General features: G+C 41.6%; 2 protein-coding genes across 8 annotated transcripts in view; both read right to left on the bottom strand.

Annotated features, from left to right (window-relative positions):
* LOC120417143 (protein winged eye) overlaps nt 1-24,585 on the bottom strand; it is a 370,323-nt gene that overhangs the window by 263,902 nt on the left and 81,836 nt on the right. The window lies entirely within an intron of this gene.
* LOC120419114 (general odorant-binding protein 28a-like) lies at nt 2,489-3,002 on the bottom strand. The gene is made up of 2 exons (XM_052710736.1): nt 2,907-3,002; nt 2,489-2,853 (listed from the first exon to the last, which is right to left on the bottom strand). Exons 1-2 carry the CDS (start codon nt 2,961-2,963, stop codon nt 2,536-2,538), a joined length of 375 nt encoding a protein of 124 aa, XP_052566696.1. The 5' UTR covers nt 2,964-3,002; the 3' UTR covers nt 2,489-2,535.

Below are 24,585 nucleotides of genomic sequence, written 5' to 3' on the forward strand. Positions count from 1 at the left end.
AACCCTAGCCCCTCTCCCGAGGGCCAGAGTGGTTGAAGATGACAAATAGTGCGCAGTGTGGTGGAATGAATCAAGTGGCCCTGGTCCACTTCTAGAAAAGCCCCACCCCCTTTCAAAATAAGGCCCCCCACACAGCAGTTTGTTACTGTTGATGATAGATGACACTTTCCAGAAGAATTGCTTAAAACTTGTACTACCATCACAAGCGACGGCGCGTAGCGTGTAATGATCGTCATGAATATTAAGCAAGAGTTGCCGAGGAAGGACATCGGGGTAGGGCGTTCCAAAAAAAAATTACGACGAGATTCTGGATGACCACCACCTTTAGAATCCTTCTTTCTTTATAATAGTCTTAAAATTTCATCAGGAGAATCCCTATAAGTTTCATATGTTTCAACAAAAACAAAAACAAAAACAAAAACAAAAACAAAAACAAAAACAAAAACAAAAACAAAAACAAAAACAAAAACAAAAACAAAAACAAAAACAAAAACAAAAACAAAAACAAAAACAAAAACAAAAACAAAAACAAAAACAAAAACAAAAACAAAAACAAAAACAAAAACAAAAACAAAAACAAAAACAAAAACAAAAACAAAAACAAAAACAAAAACAAAAACAAAAACAAAAACAAAAACAAAAACAAAAACAAAAACAAAAACAAAAACAAAAACAAAAACAAAAACAAAAACAAAAACAAAAACAAAAACAAAAACAAAAACAAAAACAAAAACAAAAACAAAAACAAAAACAAAAACAAAAACAAAAACAAAAACAAAAACAAAAACAAAAACAAAAACAAAAACAAAAACAAAAACAAAAACAAAAACAAAAACAAAAACAAAAACAAAAACAAAAACAAAAACAAAAACAAAAACAAAAACAAAAACAAAAACAAAAACAAAAACAAAAACAAAAACAAAAACAAAAACAAAAACAAAAACAAAAACAAAAACAAAAACAAAAACAAAAACAAAAACAAAAACAAAAACAAAAACAAAAACAAAAACAAAAACAAAAACAAAAACAAAAACAAAAACAAAAACAAAAACAAAAACAAAAACAAAAACAAAAACAAAAACAAAAACAAAAACAAAAACAAAAACAAAAACAAAAACAAAAACAAAAACAAAAACAAAAACAAAAACAAAAACAAAACCAAAACCAAAACCAAAACCAAACCAACTTGTTTTTTGTTTCTTGTTTCTTGTTTCTTGTTTCTTGTTTCTTGTTTCTTGTTTCTTGTTTCTTGTTTCTTGTTTCTTGTTTCTTGTTTCTTGTTTCTTGTTTCTTGTTTCTTGTTTCTTGTTTCTTGTTTCTTGTTTCTTGTTTCTTGTTTCTTGTTTCTTGTTTCTTGTTTCTTGTTTCTTGTTTCTTGTTTCTTGTTTCTTGTTTCTTGTTTCTTGTTTCTTGTTTCTTGTTTCTTGTTTCTTGTTTCTTGTTTCTTGTTTCTTGTTTCTTGTTTCTTGTTTCTTGTTTCTTGTTTCTTGTTTCTTGTTTCTTGTTTCTTGTTTCTTGTTTCTTGTTTCTTGTTTCTTGTTTCTTGTTTCTTGTTTCTTGTTTCTTGTTTCTTGTTTCTTGTTTCTTGTTTCTTGTTTCTTGTTTCTTGTTTCTTGTTTCTTGTTTCTTGTTTCTTGTTTCTTGTTTCTTGTTTCTTGTTTCTTGTTTCTTGTTTCTTGTTTCTTGTTTCTTGTTTCTTGTTTCTTGTTTCTTGTTTCTTGTTTCTTGTTTCTTGTTTCTTGTTTCTTGTTTCTTGTTTCTTGTTTCTTGTTTCTTGTTTCTCGTTTCTTCTCTCAAATATTTCGTGACACCCTAGCCATCTCCACCCGAAACCGTTAGTCACAGCCGTAAAGTGGGCCCTTTAATCCTAATTCATGAATCCGAACGAACGACACTCTCCCTCCCTCTGAAGTATCTAAGCCAAATCCGATAAGAGCGTTCGAGAGCGGCATTAAAAAGCAGTTTAAAAGTTGTAGCATTAATTTTGAATCGCCTCCGAGCTCATCCTGGGACAATTTTCAACGTCGGCAATGGCACCGATATAGTTTCCGGTCTCGATTTCGCCTTTGTCGGCACTTCCGGAGTTGTTCGGTGGAGCGACCAGATAACAAGTTTTGGACGGCGTCTTGTAGATGGCGTCACGCGACAATGCCAAAAACCGTCGATGTCCTTCTTTCGATTGAGTTGTAAAGTGAAGGAAGGGGATCTTGACGCTTTCTATTGATTTTTCTTCTTTTAGAACCTGCTAGCAACAGACTTCCTGTCAACGGTTCGAAGATTGGCGTGGGTTGGTGACTTTAGCTTCCTCGATTTACCTCTATAAATTTTTAATACGGGATTTTATTGAATTTCGAGAACTCTCAGCTGGCTGACTTAAAATTCAATCCACTTTCGTGGGGAAATGGATTTTTGTCTGGGTTTTCTAACTTAAGTTTCAAACGTGAATTGGTTTAAGAATTTTCATTTCCTGTACAACATATGAGTAAACTCGTAGCTGAACTTTGTTTATTTTCAAGTCATCTCTAAGCTATCCCCCTACTCCCCCTTCATACAGGCAGCAATGTCCGCTGCCAACTCACACCGGTCATCGTTCTCCGTCCCGTCACAGCGGTTCGCTATCGCGCGAACGGCGTTCAACGCATTTTGATCATTTTTGAAGTGATTTTCCGCAATCTCCAAGAATCGTTCCGTGTCGAACCGCTGGCCATCGGAAGTGCCCATTTTTTCAAAAACGCAAGCGTAATAGCATTTCTGCGTACGTGTTTCTGGAATTTGCAGCTGGTTCATGGCATCCGCTTCCGCCTGGGAAGCTCCTTCCTGCTCCATGCATTTACGTTTCATGTCATCCATTCCCTAAACATAAAACAATCAATTTGAATCTTTAGAAATGTAATGGAAAAACTTACCCCACAAAACCCTGAAGCAATTATGGCCAAAATTATTGAAACACAAAAACACTTCATTTTGAACTATTTGAAACTATTCAATGTCTAATCTTGAATGTTAGTTTTTGCACGACACCGCGGTATTTATACTTTTTTGCCTCAAAGTAATTATTTGAATCTGATAAATCAAGACAGAAGGGCGGTTCCAATGATTACAGTAATTCTAGGTATCATCACATATAGATAAATACAACTGTGACTACTGCTCTGATGCTGAAGCGGGTGTTAGGCAAATGTTGTTTGTTTTTTAAAGCACGTGATTTGTAACGTGCTTAAAGTGTAGCAATTCTCAAATAGCTTTTCTCTACCAAAACCGGAAAAAGATTTTTTTTTTATTTGGCTCAAACTTTGTGGGGGCCTTCCCAATGATCAAAGAAGCCATTTTGTGTCATTAGTTCACCCATACAAGTATCCATACAATTTTGGCAGTTGTCCTTACAAAAATGGTTCGTAAATATTCATAAATCTGTTACCTTTGAAGGAATTTTCTGAACAATTTGGTGCCTTCGGTAAAGTGGAGGACCATTCAGAAAAAATAGGTACCGTCATCAGGGGTGACATTGGGTCTGAGGGGTGAATTTGGGTCATACAAAAATGATGAAATTTGTATGACCCAATCTCACCCCCCAGACCCAATGTCACCCCTGATGACGGTACAGGGAAAAAAATCTTTACGATTTTTTAATTAACTTGTTTCTACAAACACTCTGTTTAGCAAAATTGGATTTTTTTTATTTTCGAGATTTTTTTTTATGTTTTAGGGGCCAAAACCCGCAACTTTTGAGTATGGTACAAAAAATTGCCTCCGAATCATAAATTTTTGAAAAAATAGTGATTTTTTAAATCGAAATTTCAAACTTATAATTTTTTGACCTAATTTTAAATGTAAATTTGAATTTGCAATCGAAAAGTACTTTACAGATTTTTCGATAAAGTGCCTCGTTTTCAAGAAATTGGCACCGAAAGTTTGATTTCAGTAAAACATTTGCAGTTTTTCGATTTTTGAAAAAAGTGACCATGAAAGAGAGCATTTCTGAAATTCTTTTTTTGAAAAGTTGTTATAAAATTGTCCAAGAGGCATTGAAGATTCGACCTCTGGTTGCCGAAATACAGCTGCTTAAAGCAAGTAAATAGGAAAATTTAAGTTTTCTAAGTCTAACCCAAACAACCCTCCATTTTCCAATGCCGATGTCTCAGAAACTATTGTTCAGAGTTTTTATACATATATGTTTAAAAAATGAATCTTTCGAAAATGTATGACACGGCTGCAAAAAATATTACTGTACATTACCATTTATCATTTTAGCTCAAAAGTTGTGGGTCTTGGTTATCTAAAACATATTGAAATATCTACACCCAAAACTGGGCATCGGCATACGAGAGGATAAAGAGCACGATTCGGTTGTAAAATGGTACTGTGTGCGGACGGAGAGGATAAATCCCGAAATTACCGCGAGTACTTTACTCATGGTTCATCTCCAAAAAAAGTTCATCTATCAAAAAAAAGTGTTGATACCGAGACTCGAACCCAAGACCTTCGGCATATTAAACCGTGCCTTTGCCGTATGGGCCACCATGGTTCGGTAACTAAGTGGCGGTCATTTGTCCATATAAGCCACTCAATAGGATGAACTGTTCGAATGAACGAACGAACACGCGAGAGGACTATACTCTCGCAAAATAGCACTTTCCTCACGTTTCTTTTCGTGAGGACTATCCCCTCGTTCTTTAACTTTGGGTGTAAAAAATATAGAGTTTTTTTTTTAAAGGCTGATTCAAATATTTTTCAAAGTTTTTGTCCTTCGGCTCTGGCTAATAAACCGTAGCGTAGTCTCAATATTTGAATGCAAAAAGTGTTTGAAAATGCATTTTACACTAGTTTAGTTGTTTTGCAATCATTAGTTTTCAAAAAATGTAAGATTACACGAAAACAAAAATTTGAGCAAAAAAAAAAACCTTTTGCGATACTAAACATCGAAAATTTTCAAAAATTCAAATAATTTCTAAATCAACCCAAATATGCAAAATAAAGATTCTTTACGTAAGGAGAATGTACTTTAACACTCAAACGCTCGGGTAGTTATTTGACCCCTATTTTTTTTCTTAAAAATTTCATAGCTTTTGGTAGAATTGACCAATTTGGATGCTTTCGGTTGCAAAAGATCCAGATTTGTCTATATTTTCAACTGACAGATGGGGGACAAATATGGTCCACTTTTGCCGGAGATATTCCGGATTCCGTTGGGGTACATCGGCCCTGCTATATGTGACTTTGGTCAATATAACAAAATCTATTTCACAGAACAATGCCGGAAATGATGCAAAACTTCAAGACATTATTCTAATACATCATCCTGCAAAAATTATTGACATGGTTAAGTCATACGGGGCACCGGAGCAGGTTCCAGTTTGGCACCAATCAACATCAGCTCAGTGAACCGTTTCCGGTTGGAACCTGTTCCGGTGGCCAAAGGTCTTGACCATGTCAATTATTTTTGCAGGATGATGTATTAGAATGATATCTTAAAGTTTTGCATCATTTCCGGCATTGTTCTGTGAAATAGATTTTGTTATATTGACCAAAGTCCCATATAGCAGGGCCGAGGTACCCCAACGGAATCCGGAATATCTCCGGTAAAAGTGGACCATATTTGTCCCTCATCTGACAGTTAAAAATATAGACAAATCTGGATCATTTGCAACCGAAAGCATCCAAATTGGTCAATTCTACCAAAAGTTATGAAATTTTTAAGAAAAAAAAATAGGGGTCAGATTACTACCTGAACGTTTGAGTGTTAAATTGATTTCAGCAGATTGCATTTCCATTGAAATTTAAAAGTTTTTTGAGAAAATATTTTTTTTGCTCCTGATTTTTCGGGCCAACTCTGGAGGGGGGGGAGGGGGGGGGGGTGTGACAAAAACATTAAATGAAATTTGTACCAGCCTAAACATATTGAAGAAAATAGCTTATGGGACTAAAAAAAACTCTAAAAATAAAAAATACCAATATTGGGAAATTGGTTTATTTGATGAAAAAAAAATGCTGGATTTTTTCCGTTTACCTATTTTTTCTGAACTGTCATCATCAACTTTGCCGAACAAACCAAATTGATCAGAAAATTCATTCAAAAGTTACAGATTTTCGAACAGCTGCCAAAACTGTATGAAGACTTGTATGGGTGAACCAATGACACAAAATGGCTTCCCCGGGCAGATGGTAATAACAAAATTCATGCCATTTCAATAACAAATATTGTCAAAATAACAGAAAGTGTTATGGAATCTTCTTGAAAAATCCATTTTTGCAAAAGAGTTTAATAACAGTTTATCTTATTATAACAAAATTTGTTATTGGTCTGATATTGGTTAAAAGCCAAAACAACTTTGGAATAACATTTTTTGTTATGGAAGAATACCTTCAACTGTTATTGGGATGATCGGATCAGTTGTTAAAATAACAAATAATAATAACAAAGATTTTTTCAAAGAATAACATAAAGTGTTATTAGTTTAATATTACAATAACAATCCAATAACAAAAAAATCATAACGACGAATAACAAATCTTGTTATACTTAACATAAAATGTTATTGGCCTAGAATTTTCAAATATCAAAAAATGTTATTCCCAAGTTCCCAAGTCCCACAAAGTTTGAGCCAAATTAAAAAAAATACAGATAATAAAAATGGTTGAAATCGGCCAATGTCGTCGGATAAAACAAAAGAAAAATTATGAGTTTCAGAGTGTTTGTTTTCGTCCCTAAACGTGAATATTCAACCATGTGAAACGTTGCCCCTTTCCATTTGTAAACCATTTTTAGCTAAATCTACTCAATTTTGCGTTCTGGACTACTGCACATTGATTGTTGCATTGATTGGTTATAAAAACAATTAATGACAGTGATTGTAATTGACAGTACTTGAATTTAGACAGAAAAGTTAAAAATCTTGGTGTTATAGTATTTTTTTCTCATTTACATCCCGAGAAAGTCATAACCTTTGACTTTCTAATTGATAAATTGTGTTCTGGGCAATAAAATTTGATTGTTCTTTTTCGAATTCCCTCGTGTACCACGGTTGTATGGCAACGGCAGCAGCAGCAGCAGAAGCCATCACTGAGAGCGATGTCTTGACACGCAATTTGTATCGGAAAGCGAAAGTGGGCAGGCCGTATTTGGTTTTCCTAAAAGAAGGGTGAAATGAGACTTGAAAAATATACTTTTTGTCTCTTGTATTTAAATTTAAAATAACTAAATTTGTAAAGGAATTAGTCGGAAAAGACGTTCGGATCCCATTTTACCCCCGACTTTAACTAGACGACGAAGAACCTAGCCCTTTCTTCCCACTTGCCAGGGTACAATAATAGATTGGAAGAAGGCAGCTCTAGAAGTGCTCTCCAGAGGATATAAATCGGCGAACGAGGTTCGGGAAAAGGATTGCGTTCTGACGAAGGGAGGGGACTTTACGCTTCTGCGAGATTGGAATTCCGAGGGACTTACGGAGGATCTTTACGCTGGCAGAGGCAATCGAATAATATAAATACTAAAGTGTACCGGAGCTCAGCGTAGAAAGCGCGAGAGATTGGAAACTGGATGTGTGGAAATTGAAGTTCTTCATCCGTTGAAACAAAGTGAAGATGACAGCGAAGACAAGTGGTTGTAAAACTCGACACTTCCAGACGGAGGAAATTATTACTTCCTTAAATTATAAAAAAATGTTCATATTTAAAAATACTGGTTATTGAATTATAACTCATGTTTTAGTTATTTAAAAAAAAAAAACTACAATTTTGGCGACTGGTAAGGCTAAGTGTTTTCTCAGGGTAGAAAAAACAAATTTCACTTATGTTCTAAGTAACTTTCTGTTATTTCATAAGTCTTGTGTAGAAAGCTATAAGCCAATGCAAGCAAAACAATGAAAATCTAGCTCAGTTTAAATGTAGGAACTAGGGAAATATACCCATTTTAAGCGGTCGAGTTTGAATGATGCTGAATATTCTGGAGTGTTCCTTGAAATTTACTAAAACCATGTACACCAACGAGTAGAGCAGTTTTTTGTGAACATTTCTGTTTATTTTCACTTTTATCAAAATTTCTATTCCTGTTACAAGCATTTAAAAAAATTCCAAATGTATTCTAATCAGACGAGAATGCATTGGGCCACTCCCATTTTCCTATTTTCAGTTTAGTTCTTTTTTTCTTCCAGCGATCTTTTGGGTCTGCTTAGTGCTGCCAATTGTGATGAAATTTTAAGCGAACACTCACGAAAAGTAGCATTTATAGAGAAAGTTTCCTGACATCACTGGCTCACTCCAACAGGTGGTGGTGTTAGGTGGCCACCCTTTGTTCTTTATTTGCTTTCGCTTCTCGCTCGGTTTTCTTCAGTTCGGTTTGGAATGGATCGTTAAAAGTCAAACGTCAAAAGACTTGGCGCGTTTGATTTTTTGATGGCGCTTGCTAGTTATTTACATGTTTCGGGATTATTTTTCAAGTAACTGACTAACTAATGTTCAAAAGAACATGTTGCCGGTAGTTGGATGCAATTTCATATCTTAAGCGCTTTGAAAACGTTAGTGCAAGTGAAAAATTATTGATGGCGACTTTCGTTAAGCAGTTAACCTCTCATCTTGCGTTTGGATGTGTGTGCCACCAAAATGATGAGAAATGGTCTCGCAAAATAGAAATTATGATCAAAAGTGCATTACATTTGATCTTTTTGGTCAGTTAATGGCATACATTTGCGTGCTTACTCACGGCAGTGCTGTTGCAGGTATTTTTATGGCTTAAATAGTTTTTTTGGAGCTTTAATCGAGCACCAAACCCTCCATATGACGAAGATAGGTGTTTGATTAGAAAGGGAATATTTCCCCTATTCGCTGATGTGTGCAGGATAGACTGCTTGTTTACAAACCAACAATTGGCCCATTTACATTACGACGTCGTCGTGCTATCTTGTCGCACCCGCCATTTTGGCGTTCCGAGAAAAACGCGTTTTAATGTTTGACCTTGAAGAAACAAAAACGAAAGCACGCAATGTAAACAATAACAAACACGTTTTGTTTGGCTGACCATTCTGTGCATAGTCCCGAAGTTTGGTAGAAGTTGGTTACTGGAGTCCCAAGTTATAATTAAAAATGTTTACGGTAGTCTAACTTGTACGTGCGACAAACGCATCCTGACTTTCCAGGCCTGAAATCCCTTTGGCCTTTTGTCGCACATACATCAATTTTCATAGAGTGACAAGATAGCACGACAAGATTGAAACTACTTTCATATGTAAAGTGACAAAAATGCACGGAGTTTTTTCGGTTTTTGTTGAATATCTCAGGATTGAAATCGAAATTTGGGGATCTGTGAAGGTCAAAAGGTGATGCTTTGTGAGCTGCACAAAATGGCGTTCTTAACTCAATTTGGCCCAAAATGCACGTACGACAAGTTAGCACGATGGCGACGATTACTTTTCTTGAGCTTTTTTTTTCAACAAAATGGGGATTTAGGGATGATCTGTTAAATTTAAATTTTATATTTTTTTTGTATTTTCCTACCTTTTCAGCCTAATGGTTGGATTATAAAATCTTTGAAATTATTGATGCTTTTATGAATTTTTTTTAATGGATTTTTTTAATGTGACCTTTTTCGAAAAGGTGAAATCTAGCCCAATGCCGAATAAATTTCTATTTATGGATTTTGCGACCTCTTAAACATAATCGCTATGTTATAAAATCTTGAAAACATTTTGTTCGGAGTGATCCGGAAATTCCACAAATGTTTCATTGTTTTACAATTATATCAGACCAATGGTTGCTTAGCTATCATCGTACCCAATTACCTTATTTATCAATTTTTATTATTGCAAGGCTATATTTCAGCGACTTATAATCCGATTTTAAATGTCCAAATACAATTTTTTTAAAGCTATTTCTACCATAAATTTAGCTTGAAATTGCTTTAACTTGAAAATGATGCATTTGGTCAAACAAGTTACTTTTGAGCAATTCACTACGAGTTCGGCCAGTTATGTAAAATCAAAAATGCAATTGAAAAGTACTGTACAGATTTTTTGTTAAAGTGCACCGTTTTCAAGATATAGCCACTTAAAGTTAAATTTTTACTGAATTGTTTTTCGATAGTTGCCAGTAGTGTCCATGATTGTCTATTTTAAAGTTGGCGAAAAAAGGGAATACTAATGTTTGTCAAATAATTTAAAAAAATATAAAATTCATTTATTCATCGGAATATTTACTAATTTAAAACTTCTTTTTTTGCAAATCTGTTACTCTGTGTACCTTCCATTTGCTCCATGAGTTCACTTCAACATTCCAGGTCGGCTCTTCCAGTTGGTTATGTACGATTATGATAAATGGATCAAAACGAATCCTCATGTAACCGCTTTCCATACCTTTCACGGCATGCATGCGGTATGTTGCGGGAAATGTCTTGGAAAAGCGTCTTTACTGTGGCGGGGTGGAATCAAGAAAGGGTTCGGTGCGTAGAATTTTCCTGTGCACGTTCAAGAAACCGAGGGATGCAATAAAGGGATATTTGCTTTTCTGCTTAGGGAGCGTGAAATGAAGGGAATTTAATTAACCTTGAAGGTGCACACGAGAGTAAAGGTGTACGGAGTCCACTTTGATGTGCGACCCTTTTTCCAATAAAGATCGACTTAAGCGGTGTGCTCCTTAAGTCTTCTAAGAAAATTCAACCCCACTGACGAGGGGTCATCAAACTTCAACCCTAGAAGAATTCGAACCGGCATTTCCCCGCAGCCAGCTCAAATTGTCATACCAATTTAAATCTCATTACACCCTCAGTTAACGGAAGGAACGATACCGTCCCGTCCTGCGTAGATCTTGGCCAACGTCTCGGTCTTCTTGGCTCGTAGAATGGCACAGGAATGGCAGTAATAATAATCCTGTTAATTTGTAAATTGCATAAACATAAGGAGCAGCCGTCGTTGTTGGAGCCATAATCATCATCTGTTCGGCTGGAGCTGTCATTCCGCCAGCGTGTCTTGGCCACCGATATGAAAACTTCTCCCCGAAGTTGTCTCCCGTAATTATAGTCCCCCTTCTTATAGTAACATCTTGAAGAATCTCAGAAGAATCGCTATTGGAACATGTCGGTTTTATGACCAACCAAAGGGGGTAGAATAAATCCTATTATTTTTTTTGCGATGCCAACGAAGAAATAAAAGTTACAAGACAAGAAAAACAGTGGCTTGTTCGGGTTGTGCCTCCTCCGCTGAGGTGGGAATGAATATTAATTGGCTCAATTTAAAAGATTTTAATGCGCTTTTCTTTGCCCACTTTCCTCACTTTTTCAAACAGTTTTGCCGAGCAAATGATGTGTCAGCAGCAGCATCGTCTTTAGTGGTGAGGAAGTGGTTATGAGTTTTGCGATGAGCAATGACGACCGTTGGCACATCGTTACTTGGAAATATTGTCCTCTACATTAAGAGTAACCAACAATTTTTCAAATTCGAAAGGGTGGGCTTTTTGTTACATTGATGACTTATTTAGTCTGTCACAATCATTCAATGTTACACTTACTGAAGTCTTCACCTTAATCACATTTGGCTTATTAATTTATTGTTTTTTTTTAAGTTTTTGGTTTTCAAAAAAAAATGTTTATTTTTTTGGTTTCACTTTCCCTTTTCATTCAAACAGAGTCAAAAGAAATAAACTTGAAAAAAAAAAACATATTTCTAGCATACCGTCATTTGTCACCCCAATTGGGTCTAGAGGTGAGATTGGGTTATACAAATCTCAGCTTTTTTGCATGACCCATTCTCACCGCCAGACCCAATGTCACACCGAATAACAGTATTTAAATTAAATTTTGGCAATAAGGCCATTGCTTATTTTATTGCAAGTATTTAAAAAATATATATCATCAGAGTTGTTAAAATATCAAAATATCAGCTCTCAGCAACTTCAACTACCCCGTCTGAATATTCATGCCTCAAATACTACTGCTCTTCTCTGCGTATTGAAACTCTCAGCGCCGAACATAGCCGAACACGTTTTCGCGTTTACACACTCGCGATTGACATTTTCCTTTTCTCTCTCATTTCCGCTTCCACGATCATCCTACCGCAACCGTGTTTAACCACAAAAGCCGCCACAAAACCAATTTCGCAAACCCAGTTTAACGAGACGTCATGCGTGGTCGGCTCCTAATCGCCATCTCGCGTTCTCTCATTGCAGTTTTCGGAGAGATTGAGAGCGCATAGTCGACGAAAAGGGAAGGAGTTATAGAGAGAGAATGCCATCGCTGGGAATCACGAGACACAAAAAGAGATCTCACAAGCTATAGTGACGGCCGCTATACTCTCGGATGTTTTTGGTGCAAAGATAATCAATTGATAGCTTTTTTGCACCACTGTATATCATAATATTTAAATTTAGGCTTGGAAATTGTCAGCCTAATGGCAAGAAAATAATGATATTTAATTTTCCTTTCGTTTCGTTTATTTTCAAATATCAGTATCATATCAATCTTTTTTTAATCTTAATTTTTCAAGTGTAATACATAAAAACAATTTTCGTATATTGTCTAAAGAAGTATTATCCCGGCCTGAAAAAGTAATAAGTTTTTTTTCGTGAAAATTACTGATTTTGATTCGTACAGATAACTGACATGACCTTTTTGGTGGAAAAAAAAACGAAACTATTGGCACTACGCCCCCCGGGGCATGGCCTTCCTCTAACGTGGGATTTCTGCTCCAGCGCCTCTGACGAGACAGGAGAAACCGGGACCGACGTTTTACTTCACCATCCGATAGAAGCTCAGTGGATAAGGCGGGAATCGAACCCGCGTCTCATAGCATCATCGGGATCGGCAGCCGAAGCCGCTACCCCTGCGCCACGAGATTGATCTTAAAAAATATGTTTTGACAGATGTGTAGAGCAAATTTATACTTTTAAATTCTTATTAAAGTTTTTCATTTTTTTTTTTTTCATAAAATTATTTTTATTAGGTCCTTTTCGGTACTGGGACCTGGTTAGGACCGAGTCGGCTTTTGTAATTACATTTGACTTAATAATTACAGAGGATCTTGTGTGTAAATGTTAGTGGGAGGGGAGCCGATTACCCGCGGCCTACTCGGGGTTAGTAGGGAAGGGATTGATGTTAAAGACAAGGCGTGGGAAGGGAAGGGGGATTGTGTAGGGGTCTTGGTTGGCTCTGCTGGCCTTTGCGTTTTGTCCTCAGCCGCAACTCGGTGTCCAGCTGCTGGGGCGATCTTGCTTTGCTTCCGGTGCAACCAGAAACGACGGCTTTGTGCGAAGGCGAGTTATACTAACTAGAGGAAAACTAACTGAAGGGAAACTAACTGGAAGAAAACTAAATAGATATTTTGGAATCTGAGAGGAACTGATAGATAGGATAGAGAACATCAAGTTCTAGTTGAGATAGCGCGTCTCGCATCGGGATTTCTGGTGGTCTTCCTCGGGCCCTGAGGGTATCTTTCAACTTAATTCTGTGAGCCTGGTGATCTGGACACGCCCATACGAGATGGTCGATGTCCTGATAACCCTGCCCACAGTCACAAAGGTTCGTATCACTCATGTTGATACGGTACAGATGAGCCTTGGACGAGTAATGGTTCGACATAAGGCGGGACAACGTTCTGATGAATCCACGCGTCAAGTCCATTCCCTTGAACCAGGCTTTTCTTTGCACCTTAGGTCGTATGGAATACATCCAACGTCCCTTGGTGTCGTCGTCCCATTGTTTTTGCCAATCCAGGAGCGCACGCTGCCTCGGCAAACCGTAGCATTCTTGTAGGCTAATTGGCCTTTCAAAAATGTCTCCACTCTCAGCACCCTTCTTGGCTAGCAAGTCCGCTTTCTCATTACCCGGAATCGAGCAATGAGCGCGGACCCACACCACCGTGATGCTGAAGGACTGAGCCGCCAGGTTGTTTAAAGTCTTGCGTATTTCCGTGAGGAAAAACGCAGACTCCCTGGTCGGCTTCAGAGACCGGATAGCCTCAACAGAGCTAAAGCTATCGGTGAAGATGAAGTAGTGATCAGGTGGCATGGTCTCGATGATTCGCAGTGCGCAGTAAACCGCGGCTAACTCTGCGACGTAAACCGAACTCGGGTCCTTCAGCTTAAAGAACAGCTGATAAGATTCATGATAAACACCGAAGCCCGTACAGCCGTCGAGCTTGGAGCCATCGGTGAAGAATCTGTTGTTTGGAGGAACATGGTTGTACTTTGATGCGAAGATCGACGGTACAACCCCCCGCAGAAGATGGTTTGGGATACCGCGAGTATCGGCTTTCATGGACGTGTCGAAACCAATCAGGGTGCTGCTGGTTAACGGAGGCGTGCGCTGTACCGTTGTGCTCGGGCTCCACTCCCACGATGACATAAAGTCATAATATAGAAGCATGCGCCGAGACTCAACGTGAAGGTTCAGCAACGTTTCAAAGTTGTCAATTACCAGTTTATTCCTGTAATCACACCGGATCAGGAACCGGTAAGACAGTTCGTAGTAACGAGTTCGCAGAGGCAACACTCCAGCCAAGACCTCGAGGGTCATGTTGTGAGTTGAGTGCATGCAACCCAAGACAATGCGAAGACTTCGGTACTGTATCCGCTGGAGAACCAACAAGCGTGATTTCGCAGCTGTTTGGAAGCAAAAACTGCCATATTCCAGTACCGAAAGTATCGCTGTCTTGTACAGTCGAAGCAGGTCAGAAGGATGAGCACCCCACCGGTTGCCAGAGACGCTGCGCAGAAAATTAGTTCTTTGCAGGCACTTTTGCTTCAGGTAGTTAATGTGCTTCCCCCATGTTCCCTTCTGATCAAAGATGGTACCCATGTACATGAAGTGGTCCGACTGCTCGATAGTCTTTCCCGAAAGAGAAAGATTGAGCTGCGGCGGTTCATGCTTCCCCGTAAAAACGACCAGTTCCGTCTTCTCCGGAGAGAATTCAATACCCTTTCCAACTGCCCAATGGGCCAAGTTGTTCAGGGTATCTTGCAGAGGTTCTAGCAGATCGACTTCCTTCTTGGCAGCGATTGAAACCACTGCGTCATCTGCGTACTGTATAAGGGTGCAGTCTCCGGTCAAACAATCATCGATATCGCTGACGTAGAAGTTATACATGGATGGACTAAGGCGTGAGCCTTGTGCCAAACCCATGTAACTTATCCGGGTGATTGCCAGATCACCTTGCACAAAGTGCATGTGTTTTTCTGACAACAGGTTGATGAGGAAGTTGCACATCGTCGGATTGAGACCGCTCCGCCGCAGCTTTACTCCCAACACCTCGATGGAGACTGAATCGAATGCACCCTTGATGTCTAGAAAGACAGAAGCCATTTGCTGTTTTTTACCACGGGCTATGTCGATTCCTGTGGCCAGCAAGGCTAAACAGTCGCTTGTTCCCTTGCCTCTCCGGAAGCCATACTGCGTGTCTGACAGCAAGTGCTCTCGTTCCATCCATGGTTCGAGGCGGTCGAGGATCATCTTCTCCAGCAACTTGCGTAGACACGACAGCAAGCTGATTGGACGATACGAGTTGTGGTCGGACGTCGGTTTACCGGGCTTTTGAATGGCAACCACCCGGACCTGTCGCCATTCGTGTGGAATTACGTTCTGCTCTACGAACGTGTTGAACAGATTCAACAGACGCTGCTTGGCGACGTCCGGAAGATTTTTCAGCAAGCTGAACTTGATCTTGTCCGGACCAGGAGCAGTGTTGTTGCCCGTCAATAGTGCTATGGAGAGCTCTACCATCGAGAAGGGAGGATTAGAATCGCTCCCATCAACAACGTCGAATGATGGTTGTGTCGGCACCGAGTCCGGGCACACCTTCTTGGCGAAATCCAATATCCACTTGTCCGATTTTTCCACACTCTCGTTCGGAACGGATCCTCTACGCATGGCCCTCGCAACGCGCCACAGAGTGCTCATGGACGTATCTGCTGGTAGTCCTTCGACGAACTCCCGCCAGTACATTCGCTTCTTCCGCTTCAGATTATTACTGTACCTGCGATCAAGAGCTCTGTACTTTTGGAAGTTCGCTCGGATTCCACACTTGCAGAAGTCCACATAAGCTTCAGACCTGGCCGCCGAGAGATCCGTACACTCCTTGTCCCACCAGGGAAGTGGAGGGCGCGTTCGGATGTACGGTCCCGGGACGGGTTTCGTCTGAGCTTGTAACGCACTGTCATAGATCAAATTAGCCAGATACGCATATTCTTCAAGCGGTGCCAACCCATCTCGCAACTCAACTCCAATGGAGACTGCCTCCGCGTACTGTTTCCAGTCGATATTTCGCGTCAGATCGTAAGGCATCTCCACCGTTGTCGATTGCTGTGGGCCATGGCTAACCAGAATAGCGATCGGCAAATGATCACTGCCACGAGGATCTTGAAGCACGTTCCAGTCACAAAGAACTGCCAGACTGGTGGAACAGAGCGACAAGTCGATGGCACTCGCCTTCGTACCGGACGAAGTTGGCGTTGGTGGTGTTGCAATCCGCGTAACTTGCTTGTCCCTGTTTAGGAGGGTCATCTGGAAGTCGTCGCACAGTTCATGAATCAGATATGCTTGAGGGTCTGTCTTGTGACTTCCCCACTCGGTGCTGTGAAGATTAAAGTCACCCAGAACCAGTCGCGGTGCCTGCAATAGCTCAAGCATACCCCACAACTTTTGTCGAGTTAACGACACCTGTGGGGGAACATAGACGGACACAATGCAAATGTCCAGTCCTCTGATCCTGGCCTGTACTGCGACTGCTTCGATTCCTCCTAGCTTCGGGAGCGTGACCTTTCTAAAAGTGTGGCATTTCCTGACCCCAATCAGTACGCCTCCACCTCTATTTGGTCCTGCCCTGCTCTCTGTGATGATGTTGTACCCCCGGAAAGCTGGCGTCTCATCTCCGATAAGAAACGTTTCGCTCAGCGCAAACACATCACAGTCCCGTTCGAATGCGAATTGTTGAAAATCGTTTAACTTGGGGGTTAAACTTCTACAATTCCATTGAAGAAAGGAGATGCCGTTTTTCGTTTTTGGTGTATTACCCATCAAAGGAAATGAACGACAAGAGGGGCATCGTGCTAGCAAGCTGTTTCCCGATGTGTCTAGCGAGAGGCTCAAACCGCTTTATGATTAAACGCGTCGGCTCACTCACAAAAGAGCACAGCCATTCCACGATTGTGGAAAAAGTAAGGACTCCTTTGAAGGCATCGGTGATCGGATTTGGTTGAGGAACCGTTTTTGGGGGGATCTTTGGCAGCTTGGGAACGGGCTTCAGCGGCTTGGGAACGGGCTTCGGTGCCGGCTTTGCAGCGGGCTTACCCGACGGACCGAAAGGAAAATCCTCCTCGAAGTTAAACGAGTCACTCTCCTTACCCTTGCCGCCAGCGGCTTTTCTGGACTTGGAAGCCTTGTTGCGCTTCGGGTTTGGCCCGGAAGAGTCACTTTCCTTGTCTCTCTGGAAGAGAACCTCCACATCGGATTCCTCGTCCCCCGAATCTTCATCCGCCAAAGGAGCGAAGCGATTGGAGTGGGTCACCTGACTCAGGATTTCCGCGAAGGACTTTTTGGAGCGTTCCCTCAAGGATCGCTTCATTTTGTCCTCGCGCTCCTTGTACTTTGGGCACTGCCGAGTTTTGTGCGGTTCCCCGCCGCAAAGCAGGCATTTTTCAGCCTGCTTTTGGCAATCCACGTCCTTGTGGGGGCCGGCGCACTTTGAGCACTTGCTCTTGTTGCTGCAGTAGGTCTTGGTGTGTCCCAACTGCTGGCAGTTTTCGCAGCTCATCACTCGCGGAACGTACATTCGAACTGGAAGCCGAAGCTTGTACAGCTCAATGTAGTCCGGCAGAGCTGACCCTGCAAAAGTCACCCGGAACGAGGCAGAAGGAATGAACTTCTTCTGGCCACCCTCGGTGGTAACGTTGCCCAGTTGACGGCACTCGAGGACCTCCACAGCTGGAAGTTTAGGGTTCTTGAAGCGTCCCACCGCCCTTGAGAGGTCGACAAGCGACAGACTGTCATCGGTCACCACGCCATCGATTTCGACTTTGTGGGCCGGAATCCAAACACGGTACTCAATGCTGAACCGCAGATCAGTTACGATCTGATTCGCTTGCACCGCGGAGTTCACGATCACGCGGAGCTTGCTCTTGTTCAGCTTGGTACATTCGACCACCCCAGGATAGTGCTTCTGCAAATCCTTGGTGATCTGTACAAAGTTTAACGGCTTCTGTTTGGGCCGGAAGAAGACCACCCATTCCGTTTGCGATCCCTCTTGATACTGACGAGGACGAGGAATCGGTTTTTGAGAATGAGGATTCAGGGGCGGAGGGGGATTTGGATCCGGATTCGGCACCGGTGTTTTAGGAGGAATTGGATCTGGATTGGGAGGAATCGGTTCTGGAGTCAAGGGAGGAATCGGGTCTGGAGTCAAGGGAGGAATCGGTGGTTGAGGGGGAACCGGATTCGGATCTGATTTAGGACGCTTCCGCTTCGTCCTCTTAGACCCGACCGAGGATCCCCCTTTACCGCCAGCATCCTCATCCTTCAGGAAGTGGTCCCGGTTGGTGGTGTTTGAAGGAACTCCCGGAACAGAGTCCTCCATTTCCACGTCCTCGTCACCCTCAAGGGTTGAATCGAAGTCGAATTCCTCATGGTCCGACTCGGTCGGATCCATGTTTGCGGAGAAACGCGATAAACTAAACGAAAATGAAAGTGATGAAACTAATCGCAAAAGTAAAAAAGGAGAAAGAAAAAAAAACTATGAGAAAAAAAAAACTAAACGCTAACAAAAAACTCGCCTTTCGCACTCACCGCCGAACTGGCCGCACTGGCTGCCGCCCGCAGCGGGATGCGCGGGAAGCTCGTTTGCGCGCGCTTGTTGTTGTTGTTGTTGTGCTGCCTGCTGCCAGCCACGTAAACAACGGGGGTTGTCTCCGACCTGGCCTGGCCGAAAACTGGTCCGCCGACCGCAGTCGACTCTCCGGGGCCGATTCCACCGGCCAACGACCGTCTCTCGCCTCAGCTACCTCCGCAGCCGCTTTTATGTCAGAAAAAAGGTGTAATTTTTCCTCTGAAAACATGTAAATTTACCACTTTTTCATTCTAAATTGAGATAAAATGACATCATTAAAGAGGTAATATTAAAGCTTCCAAGACATTTAAAGTGACTTAACTGAACACGCTTTGAATTAAATCATATTCTATTATACATTCACTATTTCACAATGATGCCATTATGCACCTTCTTTAAGTCTCTCAAAGATCATCACATAATCTGCCAAACATTACCGCCCTCCCTCGGATTGTTTTGCTTTTTATTCAGTCGAAGCCGCCCTCTCAACCCAACCATTATCGTGCGCCATTCGGTCAATATGGCCATAATGCCGTCACTCGCTCGCTCGCCGTCCTATTTAATGGTTATCTCGCCAAATTAATCGCTATTTTCCAGAATGACTGTGCGGAGAAGCTCCGTTTTCGGGGCGCACCAATGAAAAAAAAAAACCAGTTGCTGCCAGTCCCATCGATATTAGCGAATAAATTCGATTCTTATCAGCTCATTTTCATCTTCTGCTGCTGTTCGTGCTCACTGGGAGCACAGTGAAAAAATTAAATGTAGTTTTTTAAATTGAAAAAAAATGGATTTGATTTGAATTTGGTTTAAATTTTCTATTTTTCAAATTAAATATAAATGAGTAAAAAATAACTTACTTTTTTGCAAGTAGTCAAGTCCTGAAATTGAGAACTGCTGTTACCTCCCTGGGGCAAAGTCATCCTCCGAAGAAGGGACCCAAGCTGTCTCAAACAGCACAAAAACGAGGAGTATAAAAAGCGACAACCTCCTCTCGTTCTCTCTAGGATTGGAATCAGCTAATTTACCGGCAGGAAATTAAACACTTGAACACAGAACGCTTGCGAACCATTCATTTGAATTCGAATATCAATTCGTTTTTGTCAACTGAAGCGTCCCTGTCGATGATGATGGTGCAGGCATAAGGTTGGCAGCGATTGCGATAGGAATCATAGGCTCAGCACAGAACTTAAGAAAAAAAGGTGCAGTGGTAATGCTACAGGCATAACCATCATGACGAAGAACTTCGGACACAAAAGTAAATGATTTTTTTTATAGTTTTATTATTTGCGTTTCTTGGCCACAAAATCAATCACGAAAAGGTTATTTCTTAAGATCTATTTATTTCTGCTCTTAGATCTTATGGTATTTTGACGTTGGATAACGTCTAAAGTTTTGAAACGCTTCACAGCTAATCGTAATGTCAAGATTTTCGTGCCAGTTGATTTGAAATCATTTCATCAATTCTCTTTTAAACTTTTGGCATTGAACAATGTTTTAAAAATATTTTGAAATAATAAAAAGCCATTAACAGGACTCCAATTCATTACAAAGAGCCAGTCTGAACCATGTGTTAAAGATTTTCTTTGCGTCACAACAAATTTGAATCACATTAAACGATTTATTCCCACACATTACAATACTTTTTTCTCGTATTGACGTTTCTACGGCGTTCTCTCTGCCTTCCTACGGCATTCGCCACCTAGATTTCTTCGTTCCACGAAATCCCAAAACAAAAATCTATTTCATTTGCGTACTTAAATCACTCTCGACAGTCTACGAGGAAGGGACGACACAGCGGCAACAAATATAGCTGAAGGCGGAGAAGCATCGCGGCGAAGGGGCAGACCGAACCTGGAAGGGTTCAACGTTGTCCGCGATGGGGAAATGTTCTGGCAAGGCTCTTGCCAGCCATCGGCGACAGCCAAGTAAATTTCAACAGCAAGCATTAAAAAGCCCTGTTTAGGGCTCAAATTGATTACGAAAGAGTTATTCTCAATCTCAATAATTTCTCAATTATCGATTTATTACCCCCAGCGATATTGCCAAAAAGTTCAAGATGGTATGTAAGAGACATAACCGAAAGACATAGGACCAAACATTTTGAATGAGTTTTTGGATTGCTAGTGAAATCTGGGATAAGATTATTGTATTTTGTTTCATAGATTTGTCGGCAAAATTGTCATAAATGTTCCCCCAAGGTGAACTTTCCATTAGGGCACTGGCAACTCCAGGTTGTGGCCACTACTGTCGAAATGGCCATTTGCAGGTTCAATATCAAAACAATGAATTTTGATACCCATATTGCCAAAACTCGTATGGTTCTGTAAAAGGCCCTCCGGGCCCCGGGGAAACCTTCTTTGAGGGCACCGGCCACTCCAGGTTTTAGCCACCACTGCCGAAATGACCATTATCATGTTCAGTATCAAAAACCATGAATTTTGACTCTTATGGTTCTGTAAATGTCCCCCCAGACCCCGGGGGAACCTGCTTAGAGATCACCGGCCACCCCAGGTTGTGGCCACTACTTTCGAAATGGCCATTTTCATGTTCAGTATCAAAAACCATGAATTTTGATACCCATATTGCCACAACTCGTATGGTTCTGTAAATGTCCCCCCAGGCCCCGGGGGAACCTGCTTTGAGATCACCGACCACTCCAGGTTTTGGCCACCACTGTCGAAATGGCCATTTTCATGTTCAGTATCAAAAACCATGAATTTTGATACCCATATTGCCACAACTCGTATGGTTCTGTAAATGTCCCCCCCGGCCCCGGGGGAACCTGCTTTGAGATCACCGACCACTCCAGGTTTTGGCCACCACTGTCGAAATGGCCATTTTCATGTTCAGTATCAAAAACCATAAATTTTGATACCCATATTGCCAAAACTCGTATGGTTATGTAAAAGGCCCTTCGGGCCCCGGGGGAACCTTCTTTGAGGGCACCGGCCACTCCAGGTTTTGGCCAACACTGTCGAAATGGCCATTTTCATGTTCAGTATCAAAAACCATGAATTTTGATACCCATATTGCCACAACTCGTATGGTTCTGTAAATGTCCCCCCAGGCCCCGGGGGAACCTGCTTTGAGATCACCGGCCACTCCAGGTTTTGGCCACCACTGTCGAAATGGCCATTTTCATGTTCAGTATCAAAAACCATAAATTTTGATACCCATATTGCCAAAACTCGTAGGGTTATGTAAAAGGCCCTTCGGGCCCCGGGGGAACCTTCTTTGAGGGCACCGGCCACTCCAGGTTTTGGCCAACACTGTCAAAATGGCCATTATCATGTTCAGTATCAAAAACCATGAATTTTGAAAACCATATTGCCACTACTCCTATGGTTTTGTAAATGTCCCCCCAGACCCCGGGGGAACCTGCTTTGAGATCACCGGCCACTCCAGGTTTTGGCCACTACTGTCGAAATGGCCATTATCATGTTCAGTATCAAAAACCATGAATTTTGATAACCATATTGCTACAACTCGTATGGTTCTGTAAATGTCCCCCGGGCCCCGGGGAACCTTCTTTGAGGGCACCGGCCCCTCCAGGTTTTGGCCACCACTGGCTTAAACGAAATCTTCGAACGGGGGGAAGCTTCCTGACTGACCCGGCTGTGCATCCCGGGGCCGTGACCAATTACACGAGCTCGTAGTAGATTCGTTGTACTAACCCATACAACAGGGCTACAACAATTTTCACACAGTCTACTAGGTTAAGCGATTTTGCTCCACTGCCTAAAAGTTGCCTCCGCTGGCGGTTTTGCTCGTTCCCGGGTGTATCTGTAGTTGGTCGCAGTCTTTGATGGCCTTTTCATGTGACGAATTTAGATACATCAATCGAACATCCGTGGAAGGGAAACTCGACGCATCGAACCCAATCAGCGTGTACCATGAACCGGGAGTGTGTGTGTATGTGTGTGTGAACGCGCATTTGGCAATTTTCTTGAATCTGCCATCCTACGGCATTTGGTGTGTCATTCTACGGCATTCGCACACAATTTGCCCTCTTCGGTGCTGCTCTCCGATTCTCTCTCTCTCTCTAGAAAATAAAGGTAATTTTTCAGAAGAAATCCTTCTCCGGAAGAGAGAATTTGCGTTGCTAGGGCTCTCTCTCTCCCTGCTGCTGCTGCTTCACCCGTCTGCGGCTCAGATATGAGCCGACCCGACTTGTTCAGCATCTCGGTGGCAACTAAGTGGAGTGGAAAGGGTAGAACGCATTTTTATACTTCTACTTCGCTATTACTTCCCCTCTTTTTGTCCCTGCGCGCGCCCTCGTACATACACACGTATTTGCTTTCGCATCGAAGGGTAAATCTGCTGATGTGGTTGTATTCATCTGGATTCGAACGAAACGGTGATTCTTGTTTTGCGTTTGGCGCATCGGCCAACAATTTGGCAACGCAGCAGGCTCAGATTTTTGAGGGGTTTTGTTAATTTGATTTGGTTAACCGCGGTGGATTTTCTTGAAATAATTCGAACTGTCAAAAATCCACCAAAGCATCTATCACATTGATCGCACAAAAATCAGTGGTAGAAAAGTATCCACCGGTAGATGCTTTGGTGGATTTTTGACAAATCGAATTATTTCAAGAAAATCCACCGCGGTTAACCAAATCAAATTAACAAAAGCCCTTTGGACTGCACGCGCTTACACTCACACACACACATATGTAATCGCTCGTAAATTTCGAGGTGATTCTGATTCCGAGGCTGGATTTAATTTCATTTCCGTTTTGCGTAACCGTGCAGCGACATCACAGAGGAGCAGCTACATTTTGATACCTTTATTGCCCCAACTCTTATGGTTCTGCAAATGTTCCCTCATCGGAACACCCCCGAGGGCTCCGGTCACTCCGGATTGCGGCCACTACAAATTTCATGTCCAGTATCAAAAACCCTGATGTTTGATACTGCCAAAATGTCAAATTCCATGTCCAGTATCAAAATCCTTATTGTTTGATACCCATATTGCCCCAACTTTTATGGTTCCGCAAATGTTCCCTTATCGGAACATCCCCGGAGCCTCCGGCCACTCTAGGTTGCGGCCACTACTGCCAAAATGTCAAATTTTATGTCCAGTATCAAAATCCCTTAAGTTTGATACCCATATTGCCCCAACTCTTATGGTTCCGCAAATGTCCCCTTATCGGAACATCCCAGGGGCCTCCGGCCACTCCAGGTGGTGGCCACTATTGCCGAAATGTCAAATTTCATGTCCAGTATCAAAAACGCTAATGTTTGATACCCAAATTCCCCCAACACTTATGGTTCCGCAAATGTCCCCCTATCGGAACACCCCCGGGGCCTCCGGCCACTTCAGGTGGTGGCCACTACTGCCAAAATGTCATATTTCATGTCCAGTATCAAAATCCAGGTGGTGGTCACTACTGCCAAGCGCTTGGTGGCGCTTGCGAGAGGAGCTGAGCTCCTCTCGCTTCGGTTGTAGACCACCGACTGAAGCCAGCCTACAGATTTCCCATGGTTTTGTAGGGAAGTAGGAAGGCTAGTTCCTGAAAGCGCCACCTGGTGGCGCTTGCGAGAGGAGCTGGGCTCCTCTCGCTTCGGTGGTAGACCACCGACTAAACTAATGCTGTGGAGGGAGTGGCGTTTATATTTATATCAACCGTCGGCCGCGCTGCTTCTGTGATTTTCCCCTCTGCTTGGGGAAGGTGTTTCATTTATCGGTTTCATTTCGCTTCGCGAAATTTTGGATTGCTACCCTGTATAGAGCCCTAAGACGAAGTTCTTCGTCAAAAAAACGATGGAATTCTAATCATGCCCGATTTGG

Source organism: Culex pipiens, chromosome 3 (genome assembly GCF_016801865.2).
Source record: "Culex pipiens pallens isolate TS chromosome 3, TS_CPP_V2, whole genome shotgun sequence".
Taxonomy (NCBI): domain Eukaryota; kingdom Metazoa; phylum Arthropoda; class Insecta; order Diptera; family Culicidae; genus Culex; species Culex pipiens.